Genomic DNA, 27,992 nt, shown 5'->3' with positions numbered 1-27,992 from the left:
ATCCTTGTGATCCTGGGCAAGTCACTTAATCCTCCAGTGCCCACCGCTTTGAATGTCAGCTTTGAAATGCCAAAGTGACAAAAAGGCAGTATACAAGTCCCCATTCCCTTAGGAGCAGTTTATAGAATCAGGCTCTAAGTGCTTCCGCATTAATATTTTTTCAGGTTTCGGATGCTGCTGGAAAAATTAGCACAGGCCTTATAAAAAGTAAAAAGCCCTGTTCTTAGACCACATTAGAAATGGGGTTAGCATGCAGGAAAGTCCTACTTTAAAATGTGTTAAGCCCATTTCTTAATGCTTTTTAGTAAAGGGGTCCCTTAAGGCTCCTTTTACGAAGGTGCATTAGGGCCTTAACGCATGGAATAGCGTGCGCTAAATTGCCCCGCGCGCTAGCTGCTACCGCCTCCTTTTAAGCAGGCGGCAGATTTTCGGCTAGCGCGCACTAATCTTCTGTGTGCACTAAAACCGGTAGTGCACCTTTGCAAAACTGTAACACTGGAGAAGGGGAAAGAAAGCACCAGGAAAAAAAAAAAAATATTATAAAATGTAGCTGGGCATTTGCCTAAAAGTGCTAAGTTGTAAGAAATGGACAAAAAGTGCCATTGTGCTTTTACATAGGTGTTTCTGCTGGCATAAATTTTTCCTCTCATGTTCCCTCCCTTCCAGAAGTTGCAAGAGGAATTAAATCCATGCATAATAGATGTGCTATTTTGGGCCAGGATCTGTGTTGCTAGACCAGATCATACACGTGAAAAGGAAGAAGATACAAGAATGAAAACACAGAACTTGAATCAAGGAATCTGGGGGTTTCAACTTGACAGCCTCTGTGAATTCTCTCTGCAATTGGGCCAGTCACCTTACTTCCTTGTGTCTCGGTGTACCAGAATGATGCTAACATCCTTCTGACCCCTCTGCTCTGCAAGAGTCCACAAGGAGCTGTCCCTCTGCTGTGTATAATTCCTGTGGAAAGCTGAAAGGCACCAATCAAATCCTATCTACAGCTCCAAGCTCTTCAATCAGGTGAAATTCAGACATGAAGCTAGCTATACAGTGCATCAAGCTTATAAAATGATTGAGCCCTTTGGAAAAAAAAGAAAAAGGGGGATTGCTTTTCATACAGGCTTCACGGACGTCTCTCATGTGTCCTGTTAAAAATAACACGGGATTTCTTTCCAACTCATTTTTGGCTCATATCCAAGCACGAGTTCTGAGTCATGTGAAGGACGGGTTTTCTTATACAGACACCCAACCCCTTTAGGGACACAAAACCATTTGGACCCTAATCAGATCAGAAGAATTAATCCTCACATTAAAAAGACCCAAAGAACTGGGTTGCTGGGGTTAATTTGTGTCTTTTTTTTTTGGCTACATATGTACTCTTAACAATTTCAAAGAATACTTTTATAATACACGAACAAAGGTTAACCCTGTTGGAACAGCAGAACATCTTCTGGAAATGGTGACAAGGTGGGTGCACCTCCAGTATTTCCCCGAACAGACTTCTAGAGACTAAAGGTGTGATGCAGGCATCTGTTGGCTTATGCAGGAGCCAAAATCAGGTATGACGCGGAGGTCATCTGTAGACTGAAGAAGAATAGAAATACAGTTTTAAAAAAAACCCCAAACAAATCTATTCTTTAAAATGTTACAAAAATAAACAAAAACCAAAAACAAACACAAAACCCCAAGCAAGCTTGGTGACCTTCCATTACCTAAGAGTCCCTACAGAAAAATTATGCATGTCAACACTTCTCCTTTTGCCAGTTAAATTCCAGGGTTTGTTTCTGTTCACTTTCAGGTCCTGCTTGCTGAAACCAGCCTGCCAAGCTCAGAATGTGTTCTGTGTGAGATCTTGCAAGGAACTGACATCAGCCATCAACAAAGCCTCTCTTATCTGATCAGGACAGTTCAGGAGGCAATACAGCCTTAGCTTTTGATTCCATTGCCTCCCTGCAGTAACTGGGTCAAAAAGGGGATTTTAATAGTAAGACAGAGCTGAAAATCACAGATCAGTGTGGCACAAAATTGAGATTCTGCACTATTCTCTTTTAAACTAGTTTTTCTTCTTTGTTCTGCTTCCATCTCTCCAAGTTATTGCCTTCTTATCTAAACAAATTTTCTAATCAACTTAACATAGGAAGAAATAATCTCTTTATGCAAACCTTTATTTAAAACAATGCCATCTGTACCCCCCAAGCCCCCCACTGCGCTCCAGATACCTCAGATAGTTCATAGTTTTCACAAGTTCTGGCATGCAGATCGCCTGAGCAGAATGAGCTCTACGGGTCTGTCTGGAAGTTGCACATTCCAGGCGTATTCTCTGCAACCTGCATGTTAACATGAATTATTAGACACAGGCTCTGCTGGTACCTATTGAGCCCATGGCCACCTCAGGCACAAAGTGACAGATGCTCCAGCATGCTATAATTAGTAACCTGGTAACTTGGTGAGACATTACAGAAACTTGTCCACACAGCTATAGCCGGGGTGCTTTCTGACTGAGGGGTCGATACAGTAAGCTTCCATTAGAGCCCTGCACTGATAAGAACATAAGAATAGCCTTACTGGGCCAGACCATTGATCTATCAAGCCCAGTAGCCCATTCTCACGGTGGCCAATGCAGGTAACTAGTACCTCGCAAAAACCCAAAGAGTAGCAACATTCCATTATCTCAGAGTAAGCAAAATTCCAGAACCCCAAATAGTAGCAACATTCCATGCAGAATCCCCAAAAAGTAGCAAGATTCCGGAATGCCAAAGAATAGTAAGGTTCTAGAACTCAAAAAGTAGCAACATCCCATGCTATCGATCCAGGGCAAGCAGTGATTTCCCCCATGGACTTTTCCTCCAGGAATTATCCAAACCTTTCTTAAAACCTGCTACGCTATCTGCTCTTACCACAACCTCTGGCAGCGCAATCCAGAGCTTAACTATTCTTTCATTTTGTCCCGGATGATGGTAGTATAACCCTACCTTTACATTCCTTTCCTTCGCACGTGGAATTTCTATCCATAAAGAGTCCACACTGCCATCTATGTCATGCAAAATGTTTATTTTATTTGATTCAATTCCCTCTTTAACATATAGCGCAACCCCCCTCCCCCTCCCCCAATTTGATCTACTCTATCCTTGTGATATAATTTGTACCCAGGTAACACAGTGTCCTATTGATTGTCCTCCTTTCACCTGGTCTCAGAGATGCCTATGATATCTACCTCATCATTTAGTGCTATATACTCTAACTCTCCTATTTTATTTTTTAGGCTTCTAGCATTTGTATACAGACACTTCAAATTGTGGTTTTTCCTTGTAACTACAGGCTGCTGAGAAGACAGGGAAAATTTGAGTCTTTCACTGCCTTCCTCTTAAACCCTCCTGGTTTTCTTTCACCATTATTGGAACCTCTCTACTGGGACTCCCTAAATATCCTGTTTCAGTTCTGATGATTTAACACATGGCTCCTAACACAAGTATAAATGCCAAACTGCCGCGTGCCAATGCAGTAAACAAATTATTTGCAAATAGGACCTGTGCAGAGCCTGTCTGCTAGCTTGAAAGAGCACGCTGCATGAATGCATACACAGTTCTGTACTTAGAGCAGCTAGAGCTTGCAAACAGGTCCGAGTCTGTGTACACATCTGGGCATGTGCTGGAATGCTGTTCTGTGCATATATTTTTTGCAGCCTCAATATTTTTGTGCACAATAGCATTCTAGCCCTCAAATATTGGGAGATTCTTAAGAAAAAAAGATCTTCAGTTCTAGTATTCTAGCACATGCACAGAAATATGTGCCGTTCGTGGTGCCAATTTAATTGTTTTTGTGTTCAAAACCTTTGTGCCTCTTACCCTCCCTTCCTCCCACAGCCCATGCAGCATCTCTCTTACCCTCCCTTCTTCCCACAGCCCGTGCAGCATCTCTCTTACCCTCCCTTCCTTCCTCCCACAGCCCATGCAGCATCTCTCTTACCTTCCCTTCCTCCCAAAGCCCATGCAGCATCTCTCTTACCCTCCCTTCTTCCCACAGCCCATGCAGCATCTCTCTTATCCTCCCTTCCTTCCTCCCACAGCCCGTGCAGCATCTCTCTTACCTTCCCTTCCTCCTACAGCCTATGCAGCATCTCTCTTACCCTCCTACCCTCCCACAGCCTGTGCAGCATCTCTCTTACCCTTCCTTCTTCCCACAGCTCGTGCAGCATCTCTCTTACCCTCCCTACTTCCCACAGCCCGTGCAGCATCTCTCTTATCCTCCCTTCCTCCTACAGGCCTACCCTGGTGAATACCTTAGTTATTCGTATCCTTCAATGTGGCTTTCAAGAAGATGTGCATCCAACTTGCCCTTAAATCCATGAATGGTGGTTTCCTCCACAACCTCTTCCGGGAGAGCGTTCCAGGCGTTCTCCACTCGCTGAGTGAAGCAGAACTTTCTGACATTTGTCCTGGCCCCCCACAGCTTCAGTCCATGACCTCTTGTCCAAGTCACCTTTGACATTGTGAATAAAGTTGCTCCCTGCTCTATTTTGTCAAATCCTTTCAGTATTTTAAAAGTCTCTATCAGATCCCCTCGCAGTCTCCTCTTCTCGAGGGTGAATAATCCTAGTTTTCTGAGGCGATCCTTGTAGCTCAAGTTCTCCATACCTTTTACAAGCTTCGTCGCTCACCTCTGCACCCTCTCCAGTAGTATTATATCCTTTATTAGGTAGGGAGACCAGTGTTGGACACAGTATTCCAAGTGTGGTCTTACCATCGCTCTGTAAAGCGGCATTATGACATCCTCAGATCTACTCGTGATACCCTTCTTGATCATGCCCAACATCCTGTTTGCTTTTTTTGCCGCCACTGCACATTGAGCCGACGGCTTCAGGGTCCTGTCTATCAATACCCCCAGGTCCTTTTCTTGTTCGCTTTTGCCCAAAGTTACATCAAACAAGGTATATTGGTGCTCCTTGTTTGTCCTGCCCAGGTGCATCACTTTACATTTTTCTACATTAAACTTCATTTGCCACTTTTCTGCCCATTTCTCTAGTTGTCTCAAATCTCTCTGGAGTTCCTCGCTGTCCGCCTGTGACCTGATTGCCCGACACAGCTTTGTGTCATCAGCAAACTTGATGATTTCACTGGTCGTTTCTTCTTCCAGGTCATTTATGAAAATATTGAATAAGATGGGCCCAAGAACCGAACCTTGAGGCACTCCGCTAGTTACTTTCTCCCAGTCTGAGAACTTCCCATTTACGCTCACTCTCTGTCTTCCAGCCATTTTCCTATCCATCTTAGTATGTCCCCTTCTATTCCATGACTTTGTAGTTTTCTGAGAAGTCTCTCATGTGGAACTTTGTCGAACGCCTTCTGGAAGTCCAAGTATATTATATCCACCGGTTCTCCGCTATCAACATGTTTGTTCACAGTCTCGAAAAACTGAAGTAAATTCATCAAATATGACTTCCCCTTCCTGAAGCCATGTTGACTAGCATCTGTCCTACCCTCCCTTCCTCCTACAGCCCATGCAGCATCTCTCTTACCTTCCCTTCCTCCTACAGCCTATGCAGCATTTCTCTTACCCTCCTACCCTCCCACAGCCTGTGCACCATCTCACTTACCCTTCCTTCTTCCCACAGTTCATGCATCCTCCCTTCTTCCCACAGCTCGTGCAGCATCTCTCTTACCCTCCCTTCTACCCACAGCCCGTGCAGCATCTCTCTTTGTGCTGTTAGATATTGCAGAAGAAAGGGCACTCCTTACCTTTGTTCCTTTTTTGTTTGTTTGTTTGTTTACTGTGCTTTAAGTGGAATTTAAAAAAACCCTCACACATTGCTGGCAGTAAAGGAAACAAACAGGCAAGAGAGCCCTGAAACATGACTGCAAAAGAACGAGCTAATCCTTTTAAGCCTCCCTACACTTGGGTGATCATTCTATAAGTTGGTGCCAAGATTTAGACACCCCAGAACTGTGTGCTTAGTGCCAATTCCCTAACAACATCTGCATGCCAAGATTCTGTTATAGAATATGAATGCAACTTGGCATTGGTGCACGTAAAATTAGGTAGCAACATTTATGCCAAGTCAATGACAGTCATAATGGTTGGTGCCTAATTGTGCGTAACTTATGAGGTAGATCCAGTGGCATAGCGAGGGTGAGAAGCGTCCGGGGCAATGGTGCCCCTCCCTGCCCTCATCGCCATCTCCTCCCCCCCCACTCCCCTCTGCTGTGCCCCCCCCCCCTTTCCTTCTTCTGTACCTCTAGTTGAAGTAGTTGCTCACGGTGATCAATGTGCTTCTTGCGACCCTGTCAGCTCGCCCGCTGACATCACTTTCTATGTGCGGCACCCAGAAGTGACATCAGCAGGAGAGCCGACTGGGTCATGAGTACGTTGTTGACCACCGTGAGCAACAACTTCAACTAGAGGTACAGGGGAAAGGAAGGGGGTGTGCACGTGGCAAGGGGAGGAGTGGGAAGAGGCGGGGGGGGGGTGGATCCTCCACTAAACAAGGCGCCAGGGGTGGACCGCCTCATTCGTTCCCCCTTACTACGCCACTGGGTAGATTCAATAAAGAGCACCAAAATTTAGGTGTTGGAATGATGAATGCTAAGCATGAATTCTATAATCGCATTTCCGTGTTGCACTACCATTTTAGAATTCTAATGTGTAAGTCTGCATTTTCACGCCTAACTTCAGGCACGAGCACTTGGCCCAGATTCTGAGAGCAAGCAATTAGTATCTCATAACTGGCTTAAATTAAAATTAATTGAATGGTAGGCATCTAACACAATAGGTGCCTACCATTTTCAGGTAGGCGCCTAGTCCAAGGCTCCTACCAGAAAGCAGGCATGGTTAGAGGTGGACTGGGGGCGTATTTAGAATGTAGTCGCCTATTTTGGACTTAGGTGCTAGTATTTAGGCCAAGAAAACCCTGACATTAATAGGGTGCACCTAAGGTGTATAGAATCAGGGCCTTAGAGAAAGATTCCATTTATGTCGTCTACATAATCAGCGCCAAAAAATCCACACTTAGTGCTATTATATAAACTGCATCTGGGGTTAGGCGTATTTATAGAATAGACATACTGGGGAATTCTATAAACGGTGCCCTATTTAGTCGCTGCTAGGCGCCCTAATCACGGCCTCCTAGCAACACCTAAATTCAGGGTCCATGCCAATTTTCTATTGGCTTAATTGGCATGGTAATTGACCACGCCAATCTTCAGCCAATCAAAAAAATTAAAAATTAAGCTCTGCTTACCCTGCACTAGCCCTGTCCAAAGCCTTGCACAGTTTGCGGCATCAGTCCCTAACTAAGTTCTTGTCAGTGTTATGCTAGTAGTCTAAGGAGCAAAGTTATTCAAGGTAGCCTCCCTTGGAGACAAAGTTAGAGAAAGGAAAAAGGGTTAGGGCTCTTCAGCTTGGAAAAGAGACGGCTGAAGGGAGTAGAACGGGTACAAGTGGATCGATTTTTCACTCTGTCAAAAATTACAAAGACTAGGTGACACTCGATGAAGTTACAGGGAAAGACTTTTAAAACCAATTGGAGGAAATTTTTTTTCACTCAGAGAATAGTTAAGCTCTGGAATGCGTTGCCAGAGGAGGAAAAGTCCATAGTCTGTTATTGAGAAAGTCACGGGGGAAGCCACTGCTTGCCCTGGATCGGTAGCATGGAATATTGCTACACCTTGAGTTTTGGCCAGGTACTAGTGACCTGGATTGGCAACCATGAGAACGGGCTACTGGACTTGATGGACCATTGGTCTGACCCAGTATGGTTATTCTTATGTTCTTACGTGAGCCAAGTATAGGACAAGTAAGCCATTGTAACATCACTGATGAGGCTGGCTCTGAAGCTCTGTGGAATGAGGTGTTATGACATCACAATCTCAGCTCTGGAATGTTGCTCTCATTGGGGTTCCAGAATCTTGCTATTCCTTGAGATGCTGGAATGTTGCTACACCTTGGGTTTTGGCCAGGTACTAGTGACCTGGATTGGCCACCATGAGAAAGGGCTACTGGGCTTGATGGACCATTGGTCTGACCCAGTAAGGCTATTCTTATGTTCTTATGAATGTTTGTGAAATAAGTACCAATGTCCTCCTTAAAAATATCATAGATATATACATTGAAGTGTTAACAGGATTTTCAATATGTTTCAAGTCAGAATGAAAGAACTGGTCAAGCTTGGGGTTTATCACCTCTTCATCATTCCCCTGCCCCCACACACTGAAGACATTGGAGTTGCATGATCAAAGATGGACATAAGAACATAAGAATTGCCACTGCTGGGTCAAACCAGTGGTCCATCGTGCCCAGCAGTCCGCTCCCGCGGCGGCCCTTAGGTCAAAGATCAGTGCCCTAACTGAGACTCTGGACTCTCCTCTCCCAATTAAGTTTCAAGCCCATAGACCTCATCTTCCTCCCCTGAGACTTTGATAATTAGATTGTGAGCCCAGTAGAGAAAGCATAGGCATTGCAACGGGGCCCATGGAGCCAAGGCCCTCCCCAAATTGGTGATAGGACCTCTAGTGGCTCACAGCCCACTGGGTTCCAAAGCCCTCCTCACCTGAAAAACTGCAAGGAGGGTGCTGGCGCGGCATCAGTTCTCTGGTGCTGCCAGGGTCCTTTACACCACTGCTACTACTATTAATTATTAATATAGCACTACCAGATGCACGCAGCACTGCACAGAATCACAAGGGTAAGAAAACAGTCCCTGCTTGAAAGAGCTTCTAATCTAATCTGGCAAGACAGAAAAACAGGATGTCATGGATGCAATTAAAGGAAACAGCTAATCAGAGACGACCAGCTAAGCAGAGATGACCAACAAACTGGAATCGCTATGGGTTAAAATACCGGGTAGGAATGGGACTGAAATAAAGATGGGCCTATACTATCGTCCACCCGGGCAAACCGGAGATATTGATGAAGAAATGGAAGCCGAGATGAAGCGAGAATGCAAAAGCGGTAACACGGTTATTATGTGAGACTTCAACTACCCCGGGATAGATTGGAGTCTTGGAAGCTCAAGATGCGCTAGGGAGACAGAATTCCTGGAGGCTACACAAGATTGCTTCATGGAGCAGCTTGTTAGAGAACCAACGAGAGGAAATGCCACTCTGGATCTAATCCTAAATGGGTTAAGGGGACCTGTAAAGGAAGTGGAAGTAGTGGGACGGTTGGGAAACAGCGATCATAATATGATCAAGTTCAAGGTTGACATAGGAATACCGAAAGGAAAGAGAATCATAGCGACAACTTTTAACTTCAGGAAAGGAAACTACGAAGCAATGAGGGAAATGGTACGGAAGAAACTTAAGAACACTTCCAAAAAATGGCAAACGGTAGAACATGCCTGGTCTTTTTTCAAGGAAACGGTGAGCAAGGCGCAAAATCTGTATATCCCCAGATTCAGAAAGGGGTGCAAAAATAGTCGAAACAAAAGACCCAGCGTGGATAACTAAAATAGTGAAGAAAGCGAAAGGCAATAAGAAAAATTCATTCAGGAAATGGAAAAAGGACAAAACTGAGGGGAACTGGAAAGAGCACAGGAAGTATCAAAAAGAATGTCACCGTGTGGTTCGAAAAGCCAAAAGAGAGTATGAAGAGAGGCTAGCCAGGGAAGCATGAAATTTCAAACTGTTCTTTAGATATGTTAAAGGGAAGCAGCCGGCTAGGGAGGAGGTGGGACTGCTGGATGATGGAGACAGGAATGGAGTGGTGAAGGAGGAGAAAGAAGTCGTATTTACAAACGAGGACACAACCAACATACCGGAACCTGAGCAATTCTTCAATGGAAATCAAGCAGAAAAATTAACATCCATGGAAGTAAGCCTTGAAGATGTGCGCAGGCAGATAGAAAAACTAAAAACTGACAAATCCCCGGGTCCGGACGGAATCCATCCAAGGGTTCTGAAGGAATTAAAGGAGAAGATAACGGAACTACTGCAGCAAATTTGCAACCTATCCCTGAAAACAATTGGAAAATAGCCAACGTTACGCCCATCTTTAAAAAGGGATCAAGAGGTGACCCGGAAAACTACAGACCGGTGAGTCTAACCTCAGTTCTGGGGAAAATGGCGGAAGCACTGATAAAAGAAAACATTGATGAACATTTTGAAAGAAACAAACTTCTGATAACCAGCCAACATGGTTTCTGCAAGGGGAGATCGTGCCTAACTAACTTATTGCACTTCTTCGAAGGAATTAACAAATGAATGGACAGAGGAAACCCCATAGACATCATATACCTAGATTTCCAAAAAGCCTTTGACAAGGTGCCTCATGAACGTCTACTCTGTAAACTGAAGAACCATGGGGTAGAAGGAGACATACATAGATGGATCAGAAACTGGTTGGCGGGTAGGAAATATGGGTGAAGGGCAACTACTCGGACTGGAGGAGGGTCACGAGTGGTGTTCCGCAGGGCTCGGTGCTCGGGCCGCTGCTATTTAATATATTCATAAATGATCTAGAAACAGGGACGAAGTGTGAGATAATAAAATTTGCGGACGACACCAAACTATTTAGTGGAGCTCGGACTAAAGAGGACTGCGAAGAATTGCAAAGAGACTTGAACAAACTAGGGGAATGGGCGACAAGATGGAAGATGAAGTTCAACGTTGTAGTTTTCATGGTGGGGTTGGCTTTGGAACCAGATGGGAAGATCATTTGGTAGAACTGTGGGGGTGGGTGACAGAAGGAGGGAGGGAGGAAAGAAGAAGGGAGGAGATGTTGAATGGGAGGGTCAGAGAGATAAGGAACGGGGGCACATGGATGAAGGGGACGGCAAGAGGGGAGGGAAAGAAGATGGTACACATGGATGGAGGGGAAGAGGAGGGAAGAGATGGTACACATGGATGGAAAGGTAAATAGATTTAAGATGGAGGCAGAAAAATGGAAGAAAACTGAATATGAAAATCAGTGCCAAAGATGGATGTAGTACAAAAAAGTGAAAAAGGAGAGGAAAGAAACAGCAAATGCATAAGGAGACCTTGAAAAAAGAGCTAAGAGCACAGAGGGAACAAGATGATCAGAAAAATAAAATCACCAGATAACAAAGGAAAATGTTTTTATTTTCAATTTAGTGATATAAATTTTCAAAACTGACATATTTCAATCTGTTATATTTATAATTTGGACTGTTCAGGAAGAAATGCATGCCTTTCTATTTCGTTTGTGGTGTACTGTGTACAGAGTGTGGCATATTAGGGTTTTCTTTGTGTACAATAGTACTTTTACTCCTTCTTTTACGAAGGTGCGCTAGCCGGTTTAGCGCACGCTAAAAGCTAACGCGTCCATAGAATATAATGGACACATTAGCATTTAGCGTGTCCTAAGTCGGCTAGCGTGCCTTAGTAAAAGGACCCCTTAGTTTATGGGTTTGTATTTGAAAATATTTTTCTTTTTCTGCATGTGTGACTGAGGCCAGGTGTTTTGGTGGGGATGGAAGTCCAGAAAATTTGGCTGGTGTTGTGGCCCTGAGTAGAAAGAGATTTGTCAGCTTTATTGGACTTTAAATGGCTCCAACTGTATTTTTGTGCTGATTTGTGTTGAGAGCGCAATGTATGTCGTTAATTAAAATTAAATAGTTACAAAAAAAAGAAACAAGATACTGTGCAACTCTTCCATAATCCTCCATACTTCCACCATCACCACTGCAGCAGCATCTCCTCAAATCTGCAGTCACTGTGGCAATACAAAATACAACAAATTCAAGGCCTCCATTATTCAGGCACTCCTTAAGGGCCCTGCCATCTTGCCGTCTCTATCATTAGGGTTACTAGAGGTCCAGATTTTCCCGGACATGTCCTCCTATTGAGGACATGTCCGGGGGTCCGGACAGCTTTTCAAAACCTGGCACTTTGTCCGGGTTTTGAAAAGCTTCCAACAAATTGCCGTTGGGCAGGTGGGCGGGACTGAGCTGTAACGGGCCTGGGGCGGGTCTAGGGGTCCGGATTTTCTGTCTGGAAAATCTGGTAACCCTATCATAAAAGGGGGAGATAGAAGGGGTGAGACTGTCAGAACTTTTGACTTTGAGAGGCCCTTGGCTGGCAAAGGTTGCTCATTGTATTTTTTTTTTTTTTATTGCCACAGTGTTTGTGTAGGGTTACTAGATTTTTTATTGAAGAGGACATATGACTCTGCCCCATTCTGCCCACAGCAGTGCCCTGCCCACAGCCCCTCCCCTTTCTGCCCTTCAACCCTGGCATCACACAAACCTCATCTCTTCAAGGCCACATCTGGAGGGCCTCTGTCTGGGTTTGGAAAAACGTTGAGCTCGGGGGCGTATCTGGAGGGCCTCTGTGCATGCATGGATGCAATGCGATGACATCACATGCATGTGTGCATGTGTATGATGTCATCATGTCACATCCACGCATGCACAGATACCCTCCAGATACGCCCTCGAGCTCAACGTTTTTCCAAACCCAGACAATCTGCTGGACATTTAGTGGAGATGCTGTGGCTTGGTGGGGGAGTGGACGAGAGGGAAGACTATATGGCAAATGCTGCCTTCTGCTACTTCAAACCAGTTGCTGCACAAACAAAACAGACAGTGTCTCATCAGGGCTGAGGATCCACTGGATCCCTTAAAAGGTCCTAACCGCACATCATTAAGCTGAACTACTGTTACTAAGCTGAACTACTGTTCATCATTCCAAATTTTTCTGATTTTTTTATGTCACCTCAGTAATACTGACAGAAACTTCCCCCATTACCAGCCATATTGTGAAGTAACTCGGAGCCTGAAAAAAATGACTTAGAACCTATATAGCAAACTCCTCACCTGCCATACTGTAACATCGCTAACAACTCAAATAGCAACAATCCCTATCTATGAAAAATACCCCATAATATAAATATTCCACTATGCTCTAAAACAGTATTATTTTGCAGGCAGGGAAAAGGAGCAGCCTAGTGTTTAAAACAACTAGGCTGAGAGACGGAATCTAGAGTTCAAATCCCACTTCCTTCACTGACACTCCTTGTAACTTTGGCAAGCTGCTTTATCCCCTGTTGCTTCTAAGATTTTTTTTTTTTTTTGGCAGAAACTTATTGCACCTGAATTCTAAAAATGTTGCAAGTTGTGTTGACTCTTGAGCATTGTAAGGAAAGGTGGGCCAAAAACTCAATACACTTCCCATGGGGAAAATAAAACAAGTAGAAACTGTACAGGCAGCCCCCAGGTTAAGAACAGGTTCCATTTTTTAAAAAACTGTTCTTAAATTGAATTTGAATGTAACACGGATCTTATGAAAACATTAAAGCAGTCCTCAAAATAAAGTACTTTCCACCACCACATCCAAGATTTCTCCCTCTCATCTCTCTCTTCCCCATGCATTTTTACCTCATACCTCTCCCACCGTGTCCAATATTTATCTCCCTCCCTATGCCCAACAATTCTCCTCTTTCTTCATCTCCCCATATGCACCATCTGTCTTCTCTCTGACTCCCATGTCCAATAATTCTCCTTTTCTATTCCCTCTCCCACCTCAGTATCTCTTTCCCTTATTCCAAAGTTCATGCTCCCCTCCCTCCTTCCTTCCATCCTTTGTCTGAAGTTTCCTCCCTTCCTTCCATGTCCCAATGCACTCCTCATCCTCCTTCTCACTTGCCTCCCTCCTGCTGTCCTCCTTCTCACTTGCATCCCTCCTGCAGGTGTTACCTCCTCTGGCCGGCTCCCTCCTCCTTACCATATTTCTCTTCTTAAAGCCGCAACTGCTGGTCCTGCACATGACCTGCAGCTGACCTGGATGCCTTCCCAGCAGAGAGGGAAGGCTTCCGGGTCAGCTGTGAGCCGCATGCAGGACTCATGGCTGTGGCTTTGAGAAGAAAAGTAAGGCAGGGAGGAAGGAGCCAGCCAGTGGAGGTAATACCTGCAGGAGGGAGGCAAATGAGAAAGAGAATGTGGGGTGTATTGGGACACAGAAGGGAGAAGAGGGGTGCATCAGGACAGGAAGAGAAGGCTTCTAAGTCAGCTGTGGGCCACATGTAGGAACCGCGGCCCCTGCTTTGAGAAGTACAGCGGGGAGGAGGGAACCAGCCACAGGAGGGAACCTGCGGGAGGGAAGCAAGTGAGGAGGATGTGGGGCGCATTGGGACACAGAAGGGAGGAAGAGAGGCGCATTGGGACAGGAAGGGAGGGAAAGGGTCACATTGGGACAGGAAAGGCGAAGCAAGACACCAGTTCATACGTAGGAATCCAACGTAAGTCGGGCGTTCTTAAACCGGGGACTGCCTGTATTAGCACTGTACCCCACATTTGTCACACACACAGAACACCGGGAAAATCTCATGAAATACAGAATATGTGATCATAAAGTCCAAACAGAAATATATACGATGAAAACTGAGCTCTTGTCCACTGTAGCCTCACTCCTTCCCTCTTCCTCCCTTCACACTGCCTGGCATTGTTGCCACTCCTGTTTTTCCACCTAGATCTTTGTTTCTCTATGTTTTTATGTTGTGAGATTTACATTAATTTACATCATCTCTCAGTGATACAGCCAATTTAAATAATAAAGCACTTGTAGATGAAGCACTTGCTATCTCAACTCATTGATGAAATTTTGTCAGCTAATGGTGTTGCCACATTCTTCCACCTGTGCTGAAAGAGTTTTTTTCTCAGCTAAATCTGGTGAAGACAAAGCAGACCAATTGGGAGTCTGTGGCCAACAGACTAATAGCAAAGGAAGCTATCAGATATCAAGCCGCTTGTTGCCACACAAGGAAACCACCAACGTCTGTTGCAGAGGATGTTAAAGAAGGATAATGCCGTAAACATTATTGCAAGGAACTGGATAAGAACAAGCATGAAAATATGGTTGCAGCTGTTGATATTCTTAAAGTATGAATGTATGTATAGTGTTTCTCAACCCAGTCCCTATGGCCAGTGGCATACCAAGGGGGGGGGAAGGAGGGGTCCACCCAGGGTGCACGCCCCAAGGGGGTGCATAGCCGGCCATTTTCCCTATTCTGCCACTGCTGCTTTCCTTAAACAGCAGCAGCGGCAGTAAACTGTAAACAGTGGTGTCTGCGTCCCAGCTTGTGCTCCCTCTGGCGGTTGTTTCACTTCTGGCTGGCTCCCCTGCTCAAAGCCGAGGGCGTCGGCTTCTCGCGTGATCTGCGGCTGCATCGGAAGCGTTCCCTCTGACGTCACAACGTCAGAGAGAAGGCTTCCAATGCAGCCGCGGATCATGTGAGGTGTAGACACCCGCGGCTTTGAGCATGGGAACCAGCCAGACATGCTGGGCAAGGAAGAGAAATGTTGCTGCTGCACAGGGAAGGGGGGAGGGTAGAAATACTGCACATGCAAGGGGGGGGGGGGAGAAATGCTGCACAGGAAGGGGGGAAGAAATACTGCACAGGCAAGGGGGGAGACATGCTGCTGCACAGGGAAGGGGGAGAAATGCTGCTGCTGCACAGGCAAGGGGGGAAGAAATGATGCACAGGCAAGGGGGAGAAATGATGCACAGGCAAGGGGGGGAGAAATGCTTCTGCTGCACAGGGAAGGGGGAAGAAATGCTGCTGCTGCAGCACCCAACTGGGGAGAGAGAGGGGAGGGAGAAGGAAGACAAGGAAGAGGAACCAGAGATGCCAAGTCCATGAGAGGGAGGGAAAGGAAAAAAGGAAAGGAGATACCAGACCATGGAGGGGGAGGAAGAGATGCTATGGCATGGGGGGAAGGAAGGGAAGGAGATAGAGATACCACACCATGGTGTGGAGTGGAAAGGAAGGAAAGGAGAAGATAAAGAGAGAGATGTTCTGAAGAAAGATTTGGCCCTGAAGGCTAATTGAAAATGGATTAGTCCAATAAAATGGTATTTTCTTATTTCTCATTATTTGTTTTATTTTTATTTGTTAATTTGTAAAGTGGTGATTGTTATGTATCAGTTTTTTCAAATTTACATCTACTGTCTTTATATTTTGCACAGTATTAGGGGACATGTGTCACTGTTTTTGTGGTGTTGTATTGTATGCAGTGTCTGGTTTCTTGGCGGTTCAGTTTAACTTTTGTCTACAAATTTCTATTTTTAGTTTGTGATTATTCCATATTGGGCGAGGGTGTATCTCTGTTCTGTGTGTATGAAAAGGACATAGTTTTCAGTTGCCATTGACTACAGGATCAATTGACTGTGCGGGATCTGGCTTGTTTAGTTTTACAATGTATGTATAAGAACATAAGAACATAAGAAATGCCTCTGCTGGGTCAGACCCGAGGTCCATCGTGCCCAGCAGTCCGCTCACGCGGTGGCTCAGCAGGTCCAGGACCTGTGCAGTAATCTTCTATCTATACCCCTCTATCTTCTTTTCCAGTAGGAATTTGTCTAATCCTTTCTTGAAGCCCAGTACCGTACTCTGCCCAATCACGTCCTCTGGAAGCGCATTCCAGGTGTCCACCACACGTTGGGTAAAAAAGAACTTCCTAGTATTTGTTTTGAATCTGTCTCCTATCAACTTTTCCGAGTGCCCTCTTGTTCTTTTATTATTCGAGAGTTTGAAGAATCTGTCCCTCTCCACTCTCTCTATGCCCTTCATGATCTTATAAGTCTCTATCATATCCCCTCTAAGTCTTCTCTTCTCCAGGGAAAATAGACCCAGCTTCTCCAATCTCTCAGCATATGACAGGTTTTCCATACCTTTTATCAGACGCGTCGCTCTCCTCTGAACCCTCTCGACTAATGCCATATCCTTCTTAAGGTACGGCGACCAATATTGGACGCAGTACTCCAAATGCGGGCGCACCATTGCCCGATACAATGGCAGGATAACCTCTTTCGTTCTGGCTGTAATACCCTTTTTGATTATACCAAGCATTCTATTCGCTCTCTTAGCGGCCGCTGCACACTGTGCCGTCGGCTTCAATGTCATGTCCACCAATACCCCCAAGTCCCTTTCCTGGGTACTTTTATTTAATAATATCCCTCCCATTGTATAGTTGTACCTCGAGTTTCTGCTCCCCACATGTAATACCTTACATTTCTCAACGTTGAACTTCATCTGCCATCTCATCGCCCAATCTTCTAGTTTGTTCAAGTCCCTTTGCAATTCTTCGCATTCCTCTGTAGTCCGAGCTCCATTAAATAGTTTAGTGTCATCCGCAAATTTTATTATCTCGCACTTCGTCCCTGTTTCTAGATCATTTATGAAGATATTAAATAGTAGCGGCCCGAGCACCGAGCCCTGCGGGACACCACTCGTGACCCTCCTCCAGTCGAAGTAGTGACCCTTCAGTCCTACCCTTTGTTTTCTACCCTCCAACCAGTTTCTGATCCATCTATGTATGTCACCTTCCACCCCATGGTTCTTCAGTTTCCGGAGTAGACGTTCATGGGGCACCTTGTCAAAGGCTTTTTGGAAATCTAGATATATGATGTCAATGGGGTCTCCTTTGTCCATCTGTTTGTTAATCCCTTCGAAGAAATGCAATAAGTTTGTTTGGCACGATCTTCCCTTGCAGAAACCATGCTGGCTGGCTGTCAGAAGTTCGTGTTTTTCAAAATGTTGATCAATGCTTTCTTTTATCAGTGCTTCTGCCATTTTCCCAGGAACTGAAGTCAGGCTCACTGGCCTGTAGTTTCCCGGATCACCTCTTGATCCCTTTTTAAAGATGGGCGTAACGTTGGCTATTTTCCAATCCTCCGGGATCTCGCCTGTTTTCAGGGATAAGTTGCAAATTTGCTGCAGTAGTTCCGCTATCTCCTCCTTTAATTCCTTTAGAACCCTTGGATGTATGCCATCCGGACCCGGAGATTTGTCAGTTTTTAGTTTTTCGATCTGCCTACGAACGTCCTCAATGCTCACTTCTATGAATGTTAATTTTTCTGCTTGACTTCCATTGAAGAATTGCTCAGGTTCCGGCATGTTGGATGTGTTTTCGTTAGTAAATACAGACGAGAAGAACATGTTAAGCCTTTCTGCCACTACCTTCTCCTCTTTCACCACTCCCTTCCTGTCTCCTTCGTCTAGCGGTCCCACTTCCTCTCTAGTTGGCTGCTTCCCTTTAACATATCTGAAGAACGGTTTGAAATTTCTTGCTTCCCTGGCTAGCCTTTCTTCATACTCTCTTTTAGCTTTCCGAACTTCACGGTGTTGGTGTTCTAGTGCTCACTGCAGTGTTTAAGATGCTGCCTTTTCCTAAGTACACTCTAGTTGTGCAATATGTGGATTGTTACTAAAAATCATAATTTTTATATAGATGGGAGTTGTCAAAAAATGATGGGCCCCGGGTATCACATATGCTAGGTACGCCACTGCCTATGGCACACCAAGTCGCGTTAGATTTTCAGGATATCCAACATGAATATGCATGAGATTGGCATGCACTGCCCCTTGGTATGCAAATCTATCTATCTCATGCATATTCATGGTGGATAGTCTGAAAACTTGATGGGACTAGGTTGAGAAGGCCTGCATTAGTAAATGATCCCCAATATGACGCAATTGATTGAATGAAGCAGCCCAAATCCCAAATGAAGGTGTAACCGATAAATTGGGTTTGACCATTGCCCCATTTATTAGGATAAACTAGAAAACCCCACAGTGGAATTATGTACTACTGAGAAATCTACTCTTTGTTCTTATTGTATTACCACAATCAATCTATGTTGTTATATAATAATAAATAATAATAAACTTTATTCTTGCATACAGCCATACCATTTAGTTCTAGGCGGTTCACAGTCAAAAGAGACTGAACAGTTCAGTGATAATACATTCTTAGAGAATACAGAGTATCACTGACGTTTAATTTACAAATTTTTCAAAAGATATATTTTTATAGATTTTTGAAAGGTGTAATAAGACTGAGTCTGGGAAATTATTGTACTTAACCAATTGTTCAATTTGCCTGCCCAAAAGGCAAACGTTTTATCAAGAAATCTTTTATAACGGCAATATTTTAGTGTAGGATAGGCAAAGAAATTGATTCTTCGAGAAGACTTTTTTTTATCCCATATAGTTCAAACCATGAAGATAGATAAGCTGGAGCCAAGCTGAACAACATTTTGAAGCAAAATTTTTATATTAAGAGCATAAGAATTGCCACTGCTGGGTCAGACCAGTGGTTTATTGTGCCCAGGAGTCCGCTCCCGCGGTGGCCCTTAAGTAGAAGACCAGTGCCCTAACTGAGATTAATCTTACCTGCGTACGTTCTGGTTCATCAGGAACTTGTCTAACCTGGAGGGTGATTTCCCCTGGAGAGTGATTTCCCCTATAACAGCCTCTGGAAGAGCGTTCAAGTTTTCTACCACTCTCTGGGTGAAGAGGAACTTCCTTACGTTTGTACGGAAAATCTATCCCTTTTTTTAACTTTAGAGAGTGCCCTCTCGTTCTCCCTACCTTGGAGAGGATGAACAACCTGTCTTTATCTACTAAGTCTATTCCCTTCATTATCTTGAATGTTTCGATCATGTCCCCTCTCAGTCTCCTCTTTTCAAGGGAGAAGAGGCCCAGATTCTCTAATCTCTCGCTGTACAGCAACTCCTCCAGCCCCTTAACCATTTTAGTCGCTCTTCTCTGGACCCTCTTGAGTAGTATTGCGTCCTTCTTCACGTACGGTGGCCAGTGCTGGACACAGTATTCCAGGTGGGAATACTGTTTGTGATCCCCTTCTTAATCATTCCAAGCATTCTGTTCACCCTTTTCGCCGCCACCACACATTGCACAGACGGCTTCATTGACTTTTCGACCAGTACTCCCAAGTCTCTTTCCTGGGGTATCTCTCTAAGTACTGCACCGGACATTGTGTATTCGTGTATAAGATTTTTGTTACCGACATGCATCACCTTACACTTATCCATGTTAAAGCTCATTTGCCATGTCGCAGCCCTTTTCTTGCACGTGTTTAGTCATGTTGCAGGTCTTCGCAATTCTTCTGCGTCTTAACTACTCTGAATAACTTCATATCATCTGTAAATTTAATCATCTCACTCGTCGTACCAATTTCCAGGTCATTTATAAATATGTTGATTGAAGAGCACGGGTCCAAGCACCGAACCCTGCGGCACTCCACTGGTGACGCTTTTCCAGTCTGAGTATTGTCCATTTATCCCCCACTCTCTGTTTCCTAGTTTTTAATCCACGTATTTCACCCTCAATTCCATGGCTCACAATTTTTTGAAATAATTGTTCATGTGGGACCTTGTTGAACGCCTTCTGACAATCCAGATATACAATGTCGACGGGTCACCCTTGTCTATCTGCCTGTTTACGCCCTCGAAGAAGTGCAGCAAGTTCATCAAGCAAGCTTAAGTCTCCAGTTTATCTTATCCTCATTTTTTCCCAGTTTCAGCCATAGTTTTTCCATTTTTTTCAGTTCCCTTTTAAATGTTAATAAATTTGTATCAAACCAAACATTTGAAGATCTTACTCTCTTTGTATATGTTTTTAGAGGAGCCATCATATCTAAAATCTGAACACTAAAATATTTCCATTCATCTATTACGTTTTTAGTTTATAACAATTTTGGACCACGTGGTCAAGACAATTATTTAGATTTACTGGTTACCCATTTATTAGGACACAGTGTACTTACACTTTCCGATGCTCTTTCAGCTTCACTCATGGTGTTTCAGAGGGACTTCTGTTTCTTTCCAGCTGAGAAAGCTTCTCATTGCATGTAAGGGGAGAAAATGAATAACAACTATTGTTCATGGCCTTTTATATTGTACCCATCCACATCTGCACCACATATAGAAATAAACCCACTTTTGCCATTGACACTCCTTGTGACTTTGGACAAATCACATCTACCACTATTGACTGAGGTACAACTTAGATGTACGCCCAGTTGGACAAGGAAATACACGATTATAATTCATAGTGATCTTAGAGCTTGATAACGTGTATAATCCATTGACATCAAACCAGTACAGTGTGTATTTTTTGTGTTTTTCTTCATACTTTAAGAAAGGAACTGGTTTTCTTGATTTCTCATGTCAATGGAGGTAGAAGCAATAGCTTAGTTCCTCAAGTGAGTCAAATTTCTCGTGTCTTGATACTGGTACCCCTCTTTTGATCTTATCCCCAGGTCTCCCAGGTGTATGATTTTACACCTTTCATTGTTCCCAGGACCCACACATTCCCCTTCCCACTCTACAGTTGCTATGGCTATATTCATACTTTATGGATCAGCACCATTTGCTCATGGAAAATCTGAGGAAAAGCAGCACAGCAGATCCATAATAGAACCAGTGGCTTTGTTAGGAAGCAGCATTCAAACCTCTGAATCAGAGAGGGGGGATGTAGCTGCTAATATGTGAAAATCTTAATGGGAATATAGGTCTTATTTCTGGGCTTATGGACAAAACATCTTCCTATAGATACAAATAGAAAAATCCCTTTAAATCAGGCTTTACTTAGAAATTCTTAGTCACATCACTTAACTTAGAAGCCACTGCACTGATAAATCACAATGTATTAGACCAGTAGCTTCTCAACCCTCTCCCAGAAGCACACCTAGCAGACAAATTTCCAGGATTCCTGTACATATCAGAAACCCAATTTTTGAAAATCTATTTCTTGTATGCAGGCAGTCCTCAGGTTAAGAATGAGTTACGTTTTTAAAGCTGCTCTTAAGTCAGATTTGTATGTAGCTTAGAACTTGTAGATTTTAAGATTCTTGCTGCTTACCTCTGCTCCCAGCTGACAAAAGGGCCAACAGTCCCTACCAGTGTTCCCTCTAACATACAGCTTGCACAACCACACACTGTTCTTAATGTGGCCAGGCATCATTCCTGAATCTGCTGCCGCTGAAGTGTAGGAGTCTATGCCACTGGAAATACTGCTCGGTGAAATCAAATGAAGCAGCGACCGTGTCCTTAAGTATAAGTCGTACTTAAGTCAGGTGTCTGTAACATGGGGACTGCCTGTATTATTAGTGGTAATCCTAAAATCCTGACTGGCTAGATATGCCTCCAGGAGAAGGTTGAGAAGCACTGTATTAAACAATGGTACCAATGTAGATGCATTATATATAAAAATAAACCATAATGCCTTTTAAAGGAGGGTCCGTCCCTATAGCAGATCACATGAATCCCGGAAATGATGCTGCAAACAGTAGTAGAGTGCTTTGCATAGAATTCTATTTTGTTGAATGGTAAAAAAAAAAAAGCTAATTTTGTTGAAAAACAATTTATATCTATAGGTGAGTAGTAGGTACAGCCGGGAAAAGGTGGGTGGAGGAGTCAGGAGCTGGTGAGAGGTGCTGCAGGATTCTACTGGCTAGGGCAGAGCCTTTGCGCCCCCCACCCTTCCCCCAAACAAAACAGTGCTCTGCTGACTATGGGTCCACATTTGCATGTCTAACTTTAGGCACAAGCACTTAAAACTAGCCCAATGTCTGGGGTAACTGCTTGCGCCTAACTGTGTGTAGTTAGGAGTGCAAATGCTAGTATTTTATACACTGTGTGCATAACTGTCCGATTTGCCCATGTTTGACATGGAGATGCGGACTCTGGAATTTGAGTGCATAACTTATAGAATACCGACACTTAGTACCAATTAGAACCAACATCAATTAGAACCAATAATGCATGTTAAGGCCAATTAGCATCGAATTATCTATTACATTACGCAGGAGCCTCAGAACCAAGGGGAACCGGGTTCAATTCCCACTGCAGCTCCTTGTGACTCTGGGCAAGTCACTTGACCCTTCAGTGCCTCAGGTACAAAGTAAGTACCTGCATATAATACATTTGGTATACCGCTTCACCGAGTTTAGTATCCAGCAGGTCACAATTTTCTACAAAGCAGTAGCGTACTAGGTGGGGAGCGGGGGAAGGGGTCCGCCCCGGGTGCAAGCCCTAAGGGGGTGCTCCCGGCCTTGCCGTTCAGTCCTCCCCACCCCCGAAGGACCGCTCACCCCCTGGCCTCCCTGCACCACCTATGAAGCAGCCCGCAGCGGGATCGCGATGTCAGCGATCCCTAAGCTGCTTCGGCGCTGTTTCCTGCGCTGCGGTCCCGCCCCTCCGGAAATCTACTGCCTGCTCAAAAGGAGACGGTAGCAGCTAGCGCGTGCGGCAATCTAGCGTGCGCTATTCCAAATGGTAAGGCCCTAGTGCGGCTTTGTAAAAGGAGCCCTAAGTGTAAAATCTTGTAAACATCTTAAAATTCTAGATGGAGACTATGGAATGATCAGTGACTGTAAATATCTTGGGTTCAGAGTATGATAAACTTTCCCCCTCTTTTACGAACGCATAGCATGGGTTTTAGCGCCGGCACCGATGGTAACTGCTCCGTTGCTCATAGAATTCCTATGAATGTCGGAGCAGTTACCACCGCTGCCGGCGCTAAAACCTGCACTATGCCATCATAAGAGAGGGGGTTTATGCATCATGGCAAAAACTTTAAAATCAATCCTATATTTAACTGGCAACCAATTATATTTAAAAAATAAGGGGGTAACATGATCATAATTTCCTAGCAATTTTTAAATGCAATATTTTGCATTTTGTAATTCTGGACTTTAAACAACACGCATATACTGAGCTACAATAATCCAATTTCTACATAAATAATCAATGAATAAGATTGCGAAACGCACGTTCGTGAAATAGTTTCCCGCTTGAGTACAACATTCTTTTTTGTTATTTATTCTTCATTAATTTTTCAAATTTGCATCACCAAGAAAAAAACTGGAGATTTAACAGAAATTACAGAAATATCTTCAACGCCAATTTACAATCTAAAAAGCAATTATACCACTTACGTCCACAATCAACTAAGTAATTGTGCTCCAAGATTTAGGAAAGAAACAAAAAAAAAAGGAAAATAATCTCAATAATACTTAAAGAACTCAACTTTGAAAGGACGCACGGAGAGAACACATTCTTAATGCAATAAAACCGTTCCTTAGTATATCAGTAATCTGATCACTAAAAGTTAAGATCTGAATCTGCCCAGACACCCAAATATTTAAACTTTCTCCCCGTCTAAAAATATCCACTTTTTCTTTGACCCTTTTCTATAAATTGCACCACAAAGTTACATACTAGTCAGAAATTTGGCAACTTTCCAGAACTGCACCGGATATGAGAGTGACTCAGATACACTTAACACCATTTACTGAGGTGGCATGAACACACCAGATAATACAGAACATTTAACAGTCACGCAATGGAAGGTGAAGCACCTGCTGATTCCTCACCACATTTTGTGTCAATTAACAAGCACACCCTAAAGTGTCAAAGTCAGTGTTCCATTAACATTACATGCTAATTCCCATGTTAACAGTTTAACCTGCTTTAGTAAAAGGGCCCCTTATTGAGATTCTTTAATTTCTAAAGTAAAATCTTCCCTGTCCTGTCAGGGCCCATCCTGATATTAAACAGTTAATCTGACCAGAAGCTGCAAATCAGTCTATGGATTATCTTTGTTTTCTATTCCCCCCCCCCCCCTTTTGATAGATTTTTAGGGCTAATACTGCAGGTGTTGACCTTCCCAGAAGTAAAACTCTTTCATTTTTCAGCCTGAAGATCTGACAGGGTACCAGCAACTGAAACTCATTACAGACTCTAGACTATTTTTTTCTCTCTCCTGTTTTTCCTTTCTCATTATTTCCTTGCTGGTAAAACCATTGTCAGCCTCTGCAGGACATAATTCAAAAAACAACAGTCTAACTGTTCAAGTCTAATGATGCCCTGTTTCCCTAGTACTTCTAATAAACAGAAATAAACTCCAGTTTTCAAAGAAACAGCATGCCACTAAAAGTATAATCTATAACAGGCGTGTTGACTATTTGATTTCGACTAGATGTGTACTGAATTAATGACAGGTGACTTATTGATGGCTTTTTTAACTTTTCTAAAATTTCAATAAAAATGTTTGAACTAAAAAAAAAGGCGTGTTGATAGAAGAAGAAATAAGGTTATAATGTAGCCAGAGTCTTCCATATAAAAAAATGGATACTAAGCAGAGGAGCCAACTTTTCAGAATGATTGGGGGGGGTGCTAAAACCATCACAAATCATTATTCTTTGGACAAAATGAAGGCTTTTGCTTAACTTTGGGGGTGCTCAAGCACCCACAGAATTGGCACCTATGATACTAAGTGCAGTTGATACAGGTCAACTCCTGTAACTGCGGAGCTCCCCCATTCACCCCATAGGCGGCACTTTTGGATCATCCCAGAAGGGTGACAGGTTTTCGCGCCATTCAACCGGAAGCGGGCAGGGGAAGGGGGGCGGGGATTTCTGCAAAAGGCATATTACATTTGAAAAAGTGGTTTTTGGCTTGTCTGACAACTGTTTTTTCAAAAGACTAGTGGACTGCCCCGAGCAGATATGGCACAGCCCACTCTTTGAGAGCAAAGCGATCTGTAGATTCAGCTCTGTGGGGAAACAAAATTGGGACGCAGTCTGGTTTAAATTAGGTCGCTAGACTGGCGGGTGTGTTTACTGCCGCTGCGAGATTAGACATGGGCTGCCGTGATTATGCCCTTGGAACATGTTTATTTTGGCTCTCTCATAATGAGGTTTTGTTGGATGCTGACACTGGTTACGAATTTTGGTAAAGAAGCGGAATTAAAAAAAAAAAAAAAAGTGTCAATATAAGGTGTGTGAACACCTGTTTAGCATTAACTGCCCGTTAAAATAACACATATTATTTCCCGCCCAAATTCCAGCAGAATGTTTATAGCTCAAGAATAGGGCAGCGGCTTGTTGTGCTCTACAAGAAGCCCCTTTCTCCTCCCTGTGCCTTTTGGATGTTTTAAAGCCGCTGGACGTAATGTACTCGGGCCCTGCTATTTCTGACTCTTACGTGGGGTGCTGGAGTTCCACCGTCTTTAAATAAACAAAAGTTGGCTTCTGGGATTAGTGAGTGTCAGGTCAAGCGCATGGTAGGCATTAGGACAGCCGGGTACGGTGGGGAAAAGTTCTCGGCCCAACCAACGTCCTAAACTACTACTACTATTCTAGAGCGCTACCAGGTGTACGCGGCGCTGCACAGAGTCCCTGCTGGAATGAGCTTACACGCTGCGTAATCAAGAGAGACGGGGTAGGGGCTACAGTTAGAGGTGGTTAAACTGCTGGCTAGGGTGGTTAGCAGAGGGGAATAGCGTTATAAATTGAAGGCTGTCTCAGATCTGAGCGTTATTTTGCCCCTGTAACTGAAGAGTGTTATCTTATTTGGTCAAGTGCTAATTTGAAGAAACGAAATTCGGGGGGGGGGGGGGGGGTAACTGTTTCAGATCATCGAACCACATATGTATTTTTTTTTTTTAATTATTCTTATTAATGTGCCATTCCCATTGATTTTCAGTGACCTCTTAAGAGCCTTTTCTCTCAGATACGTGGAAGAATAAAACCATCCCTGTAGCTGTATATATGTCAGCACTTCCGTCTAGCTTACTTTTGGGCTTCTTTCTCGTGGTGGGCGTGCCCGTTGCTGTGCCTGAGGCTGGTCTCCTCGGTCCTGACGCTGGAGTGGCTGCTGCCGCTGGTGAGGCTGCCGTTGGGCTCCTGCCCCCCGGTGGCGCGCTTGGTCGCCTGGAAGTTTTTCTGGGTGTCGGCGGCGCCGCAGGGGCACGGCTTGGGGTCCTTGCTGTTAGGGGCAGCGTGCAGCTTGCGGTCCGCGTCCCGGGGGCAGCCCAAGAGCTTCTTAAAAGCCTTCCTGAAATCGGGGCTCCTGCAGTAAATGATGGGGTTGAAGGCCGAGTTCACGTAGCCCAACCAGTTGAGGAAAAGGAAGACCTGGCCCGGAATTAGCCTCTTGTTAAAAACTTTGATGATGTTGGCTACGAAGAAGGGCAACCAGCAGAGGGTAAACGTGCCCATGATGATCCCCAGGGTCTTTAGGGCTTTGTGTTCCTTGATGGCTAAAAGTCTCGAGGGCCTTCTCTTAAAGCTTCGCCTGCCCTTGGAAGACGCCACCTGAGGAGGAGCCTCGTTGAATCTCACTTTATCCTTCTCTATTAAGTTGAGCTGCCTGGTGGCCACAATAAATACTTTGGCATAAACGAAGATCATGATGACCAGAGGGATGTAGAACGAGATAGTGGACGAGATGATGGCATACGACATATTGGTGACAAATTCGCAGCACGTGGGGTCGTCGTAGCACCTCATGGCCTCCTCGTTGGCCGTGTCCCTCCACCAGCGGTTCATGATGGGCAAGAAAGAGATCAGAGCCGAGATGGCCCACACGAGGCAGATCACCAGCCTGGCTCTGGTCTTGGTGACCAGCATCTCGTACTTCAGGGACGACGTGATGGCTATGTACCTGTCCACTGCGATCACGCACAGGGTCTCGATGCTGGCCGTCACGCACAGCACGTCCACCGAGGTCCACAGCTCGCACACGGTGGTCTCAAAGAGCCAGTAGCCGCTCACCAAGATGGTGGCGCCGGGGGGCACCACCAAGAGCCCCATGATTAAATCGGCGCAGGCCAGAGAGGTGATGAAGATGTTGGTCATAGTCTGCAAACGTGGAGTCTTGGCTATGGTGACGATGACTAGTAAATTTCCAACGGCAATAACTAAGACGGTGAGGGTCAAAATAACTCCGAGCCCCCATTTCTGGGAGAGGTGGGCACTTTCCGGGCATCCGCTGACGTTGGCGGTTAAATTCCCCAAATTGGCGTTGCCGGGCAGGCAAGGAGCCATCCCGGAGCTGGTGGTGCTGGCCTGGAAGCGTTTAGGTGTGAAGGTGGGCTAGTGCAGGAGGTAGTCCCCGGGCTGGTGTGGACGCAGCTCCCCGAGTCTGTGCCATCTCTCTCTCTCTCTCTCTCGGGGAGCGAGAAGTGAAGAAGCCAGAACAGCCTGTGCACTGACTGCACCGTGTCTCCGATGGCGAGGGAGGAGTTTGGCCACGCCCTGTGGGCTGCTCTTAAAGCCACAGTGCAGGAGAAACTCGGAGCACCAGTTAAAAAGCTGAGGTTATGGCTCTGTGACACTTTTTTTTTTTTTAGCTCTGACGGATCCCATTGATTTTCCCTCCCTAGGCTGAGACTAAAAGGGGCAAAAGTTTTTGCCACTTTTAGTCTCAGACTAGGGAGGGGAAAAGCATTAGGAT

At 44.6% G+C, this 27,992-nt stretch overlaps 1 protein-coding gene across 2 annotated transcripts; it reads right to left on the bottom strand.

Annotated features, from left to right (window-relative positions):
• Positions 1 to 18: 18 nt before the first annotated feature.
• Positions 19 to 27,727, bottom strand: ADRB3 (adrenoceptor beta 3). 2 transcript variants are annotated; one of them, XM_033950400.1, is made up of 3 exons: positions 26,331 to 27,727; positions 20,516 to 20,589; positions 19 to 1,584 (listed from the first exon to the last, which is right to left on the bottom strand). In XM_033950400.1, the coding sequence occupies exons 1-2, from the start codon at positions 27,581 to 27,583 to the stop codon at positions 20,538 to 20,540; spliced, it is 1,305 nt and encodes a 434-aa protein (XP_033806291.1). In that variant the 5' UTR covers positions 27,584 to 27,727; the 3' UTR covers positions 19 to 1,584; positions 20,516 to 20,537. The 2 variants fall into 2 exon arrangements, with proteins under 2 accessions (XP_033806291.1, XP_033806293.1); XM_033950402.1 differs by having other exon boundaries at positions 20,516 to 20,586.
• Between the last annotated feature and the right edge of the window lie 265 nt (positions 27,728 to 27,992).

This window comes from Geotrypetes seraphini, chromosome 6, assembly GCF_902459505.1.
Source record: "Geotrypetes seraphini chromosome 6, aGeoSer1.1, whole genome shotgun sequence".
Lineage (NCBI taxonomy): Eukaryota > Metazoa > Chordata > Amphibia > Gymnophiona > Dermophiidae > Geotrypetes > Geotrypetes seraphini.
This window is presented reverse-complemented; position numbering and strand designations above follow the sequence as displayed.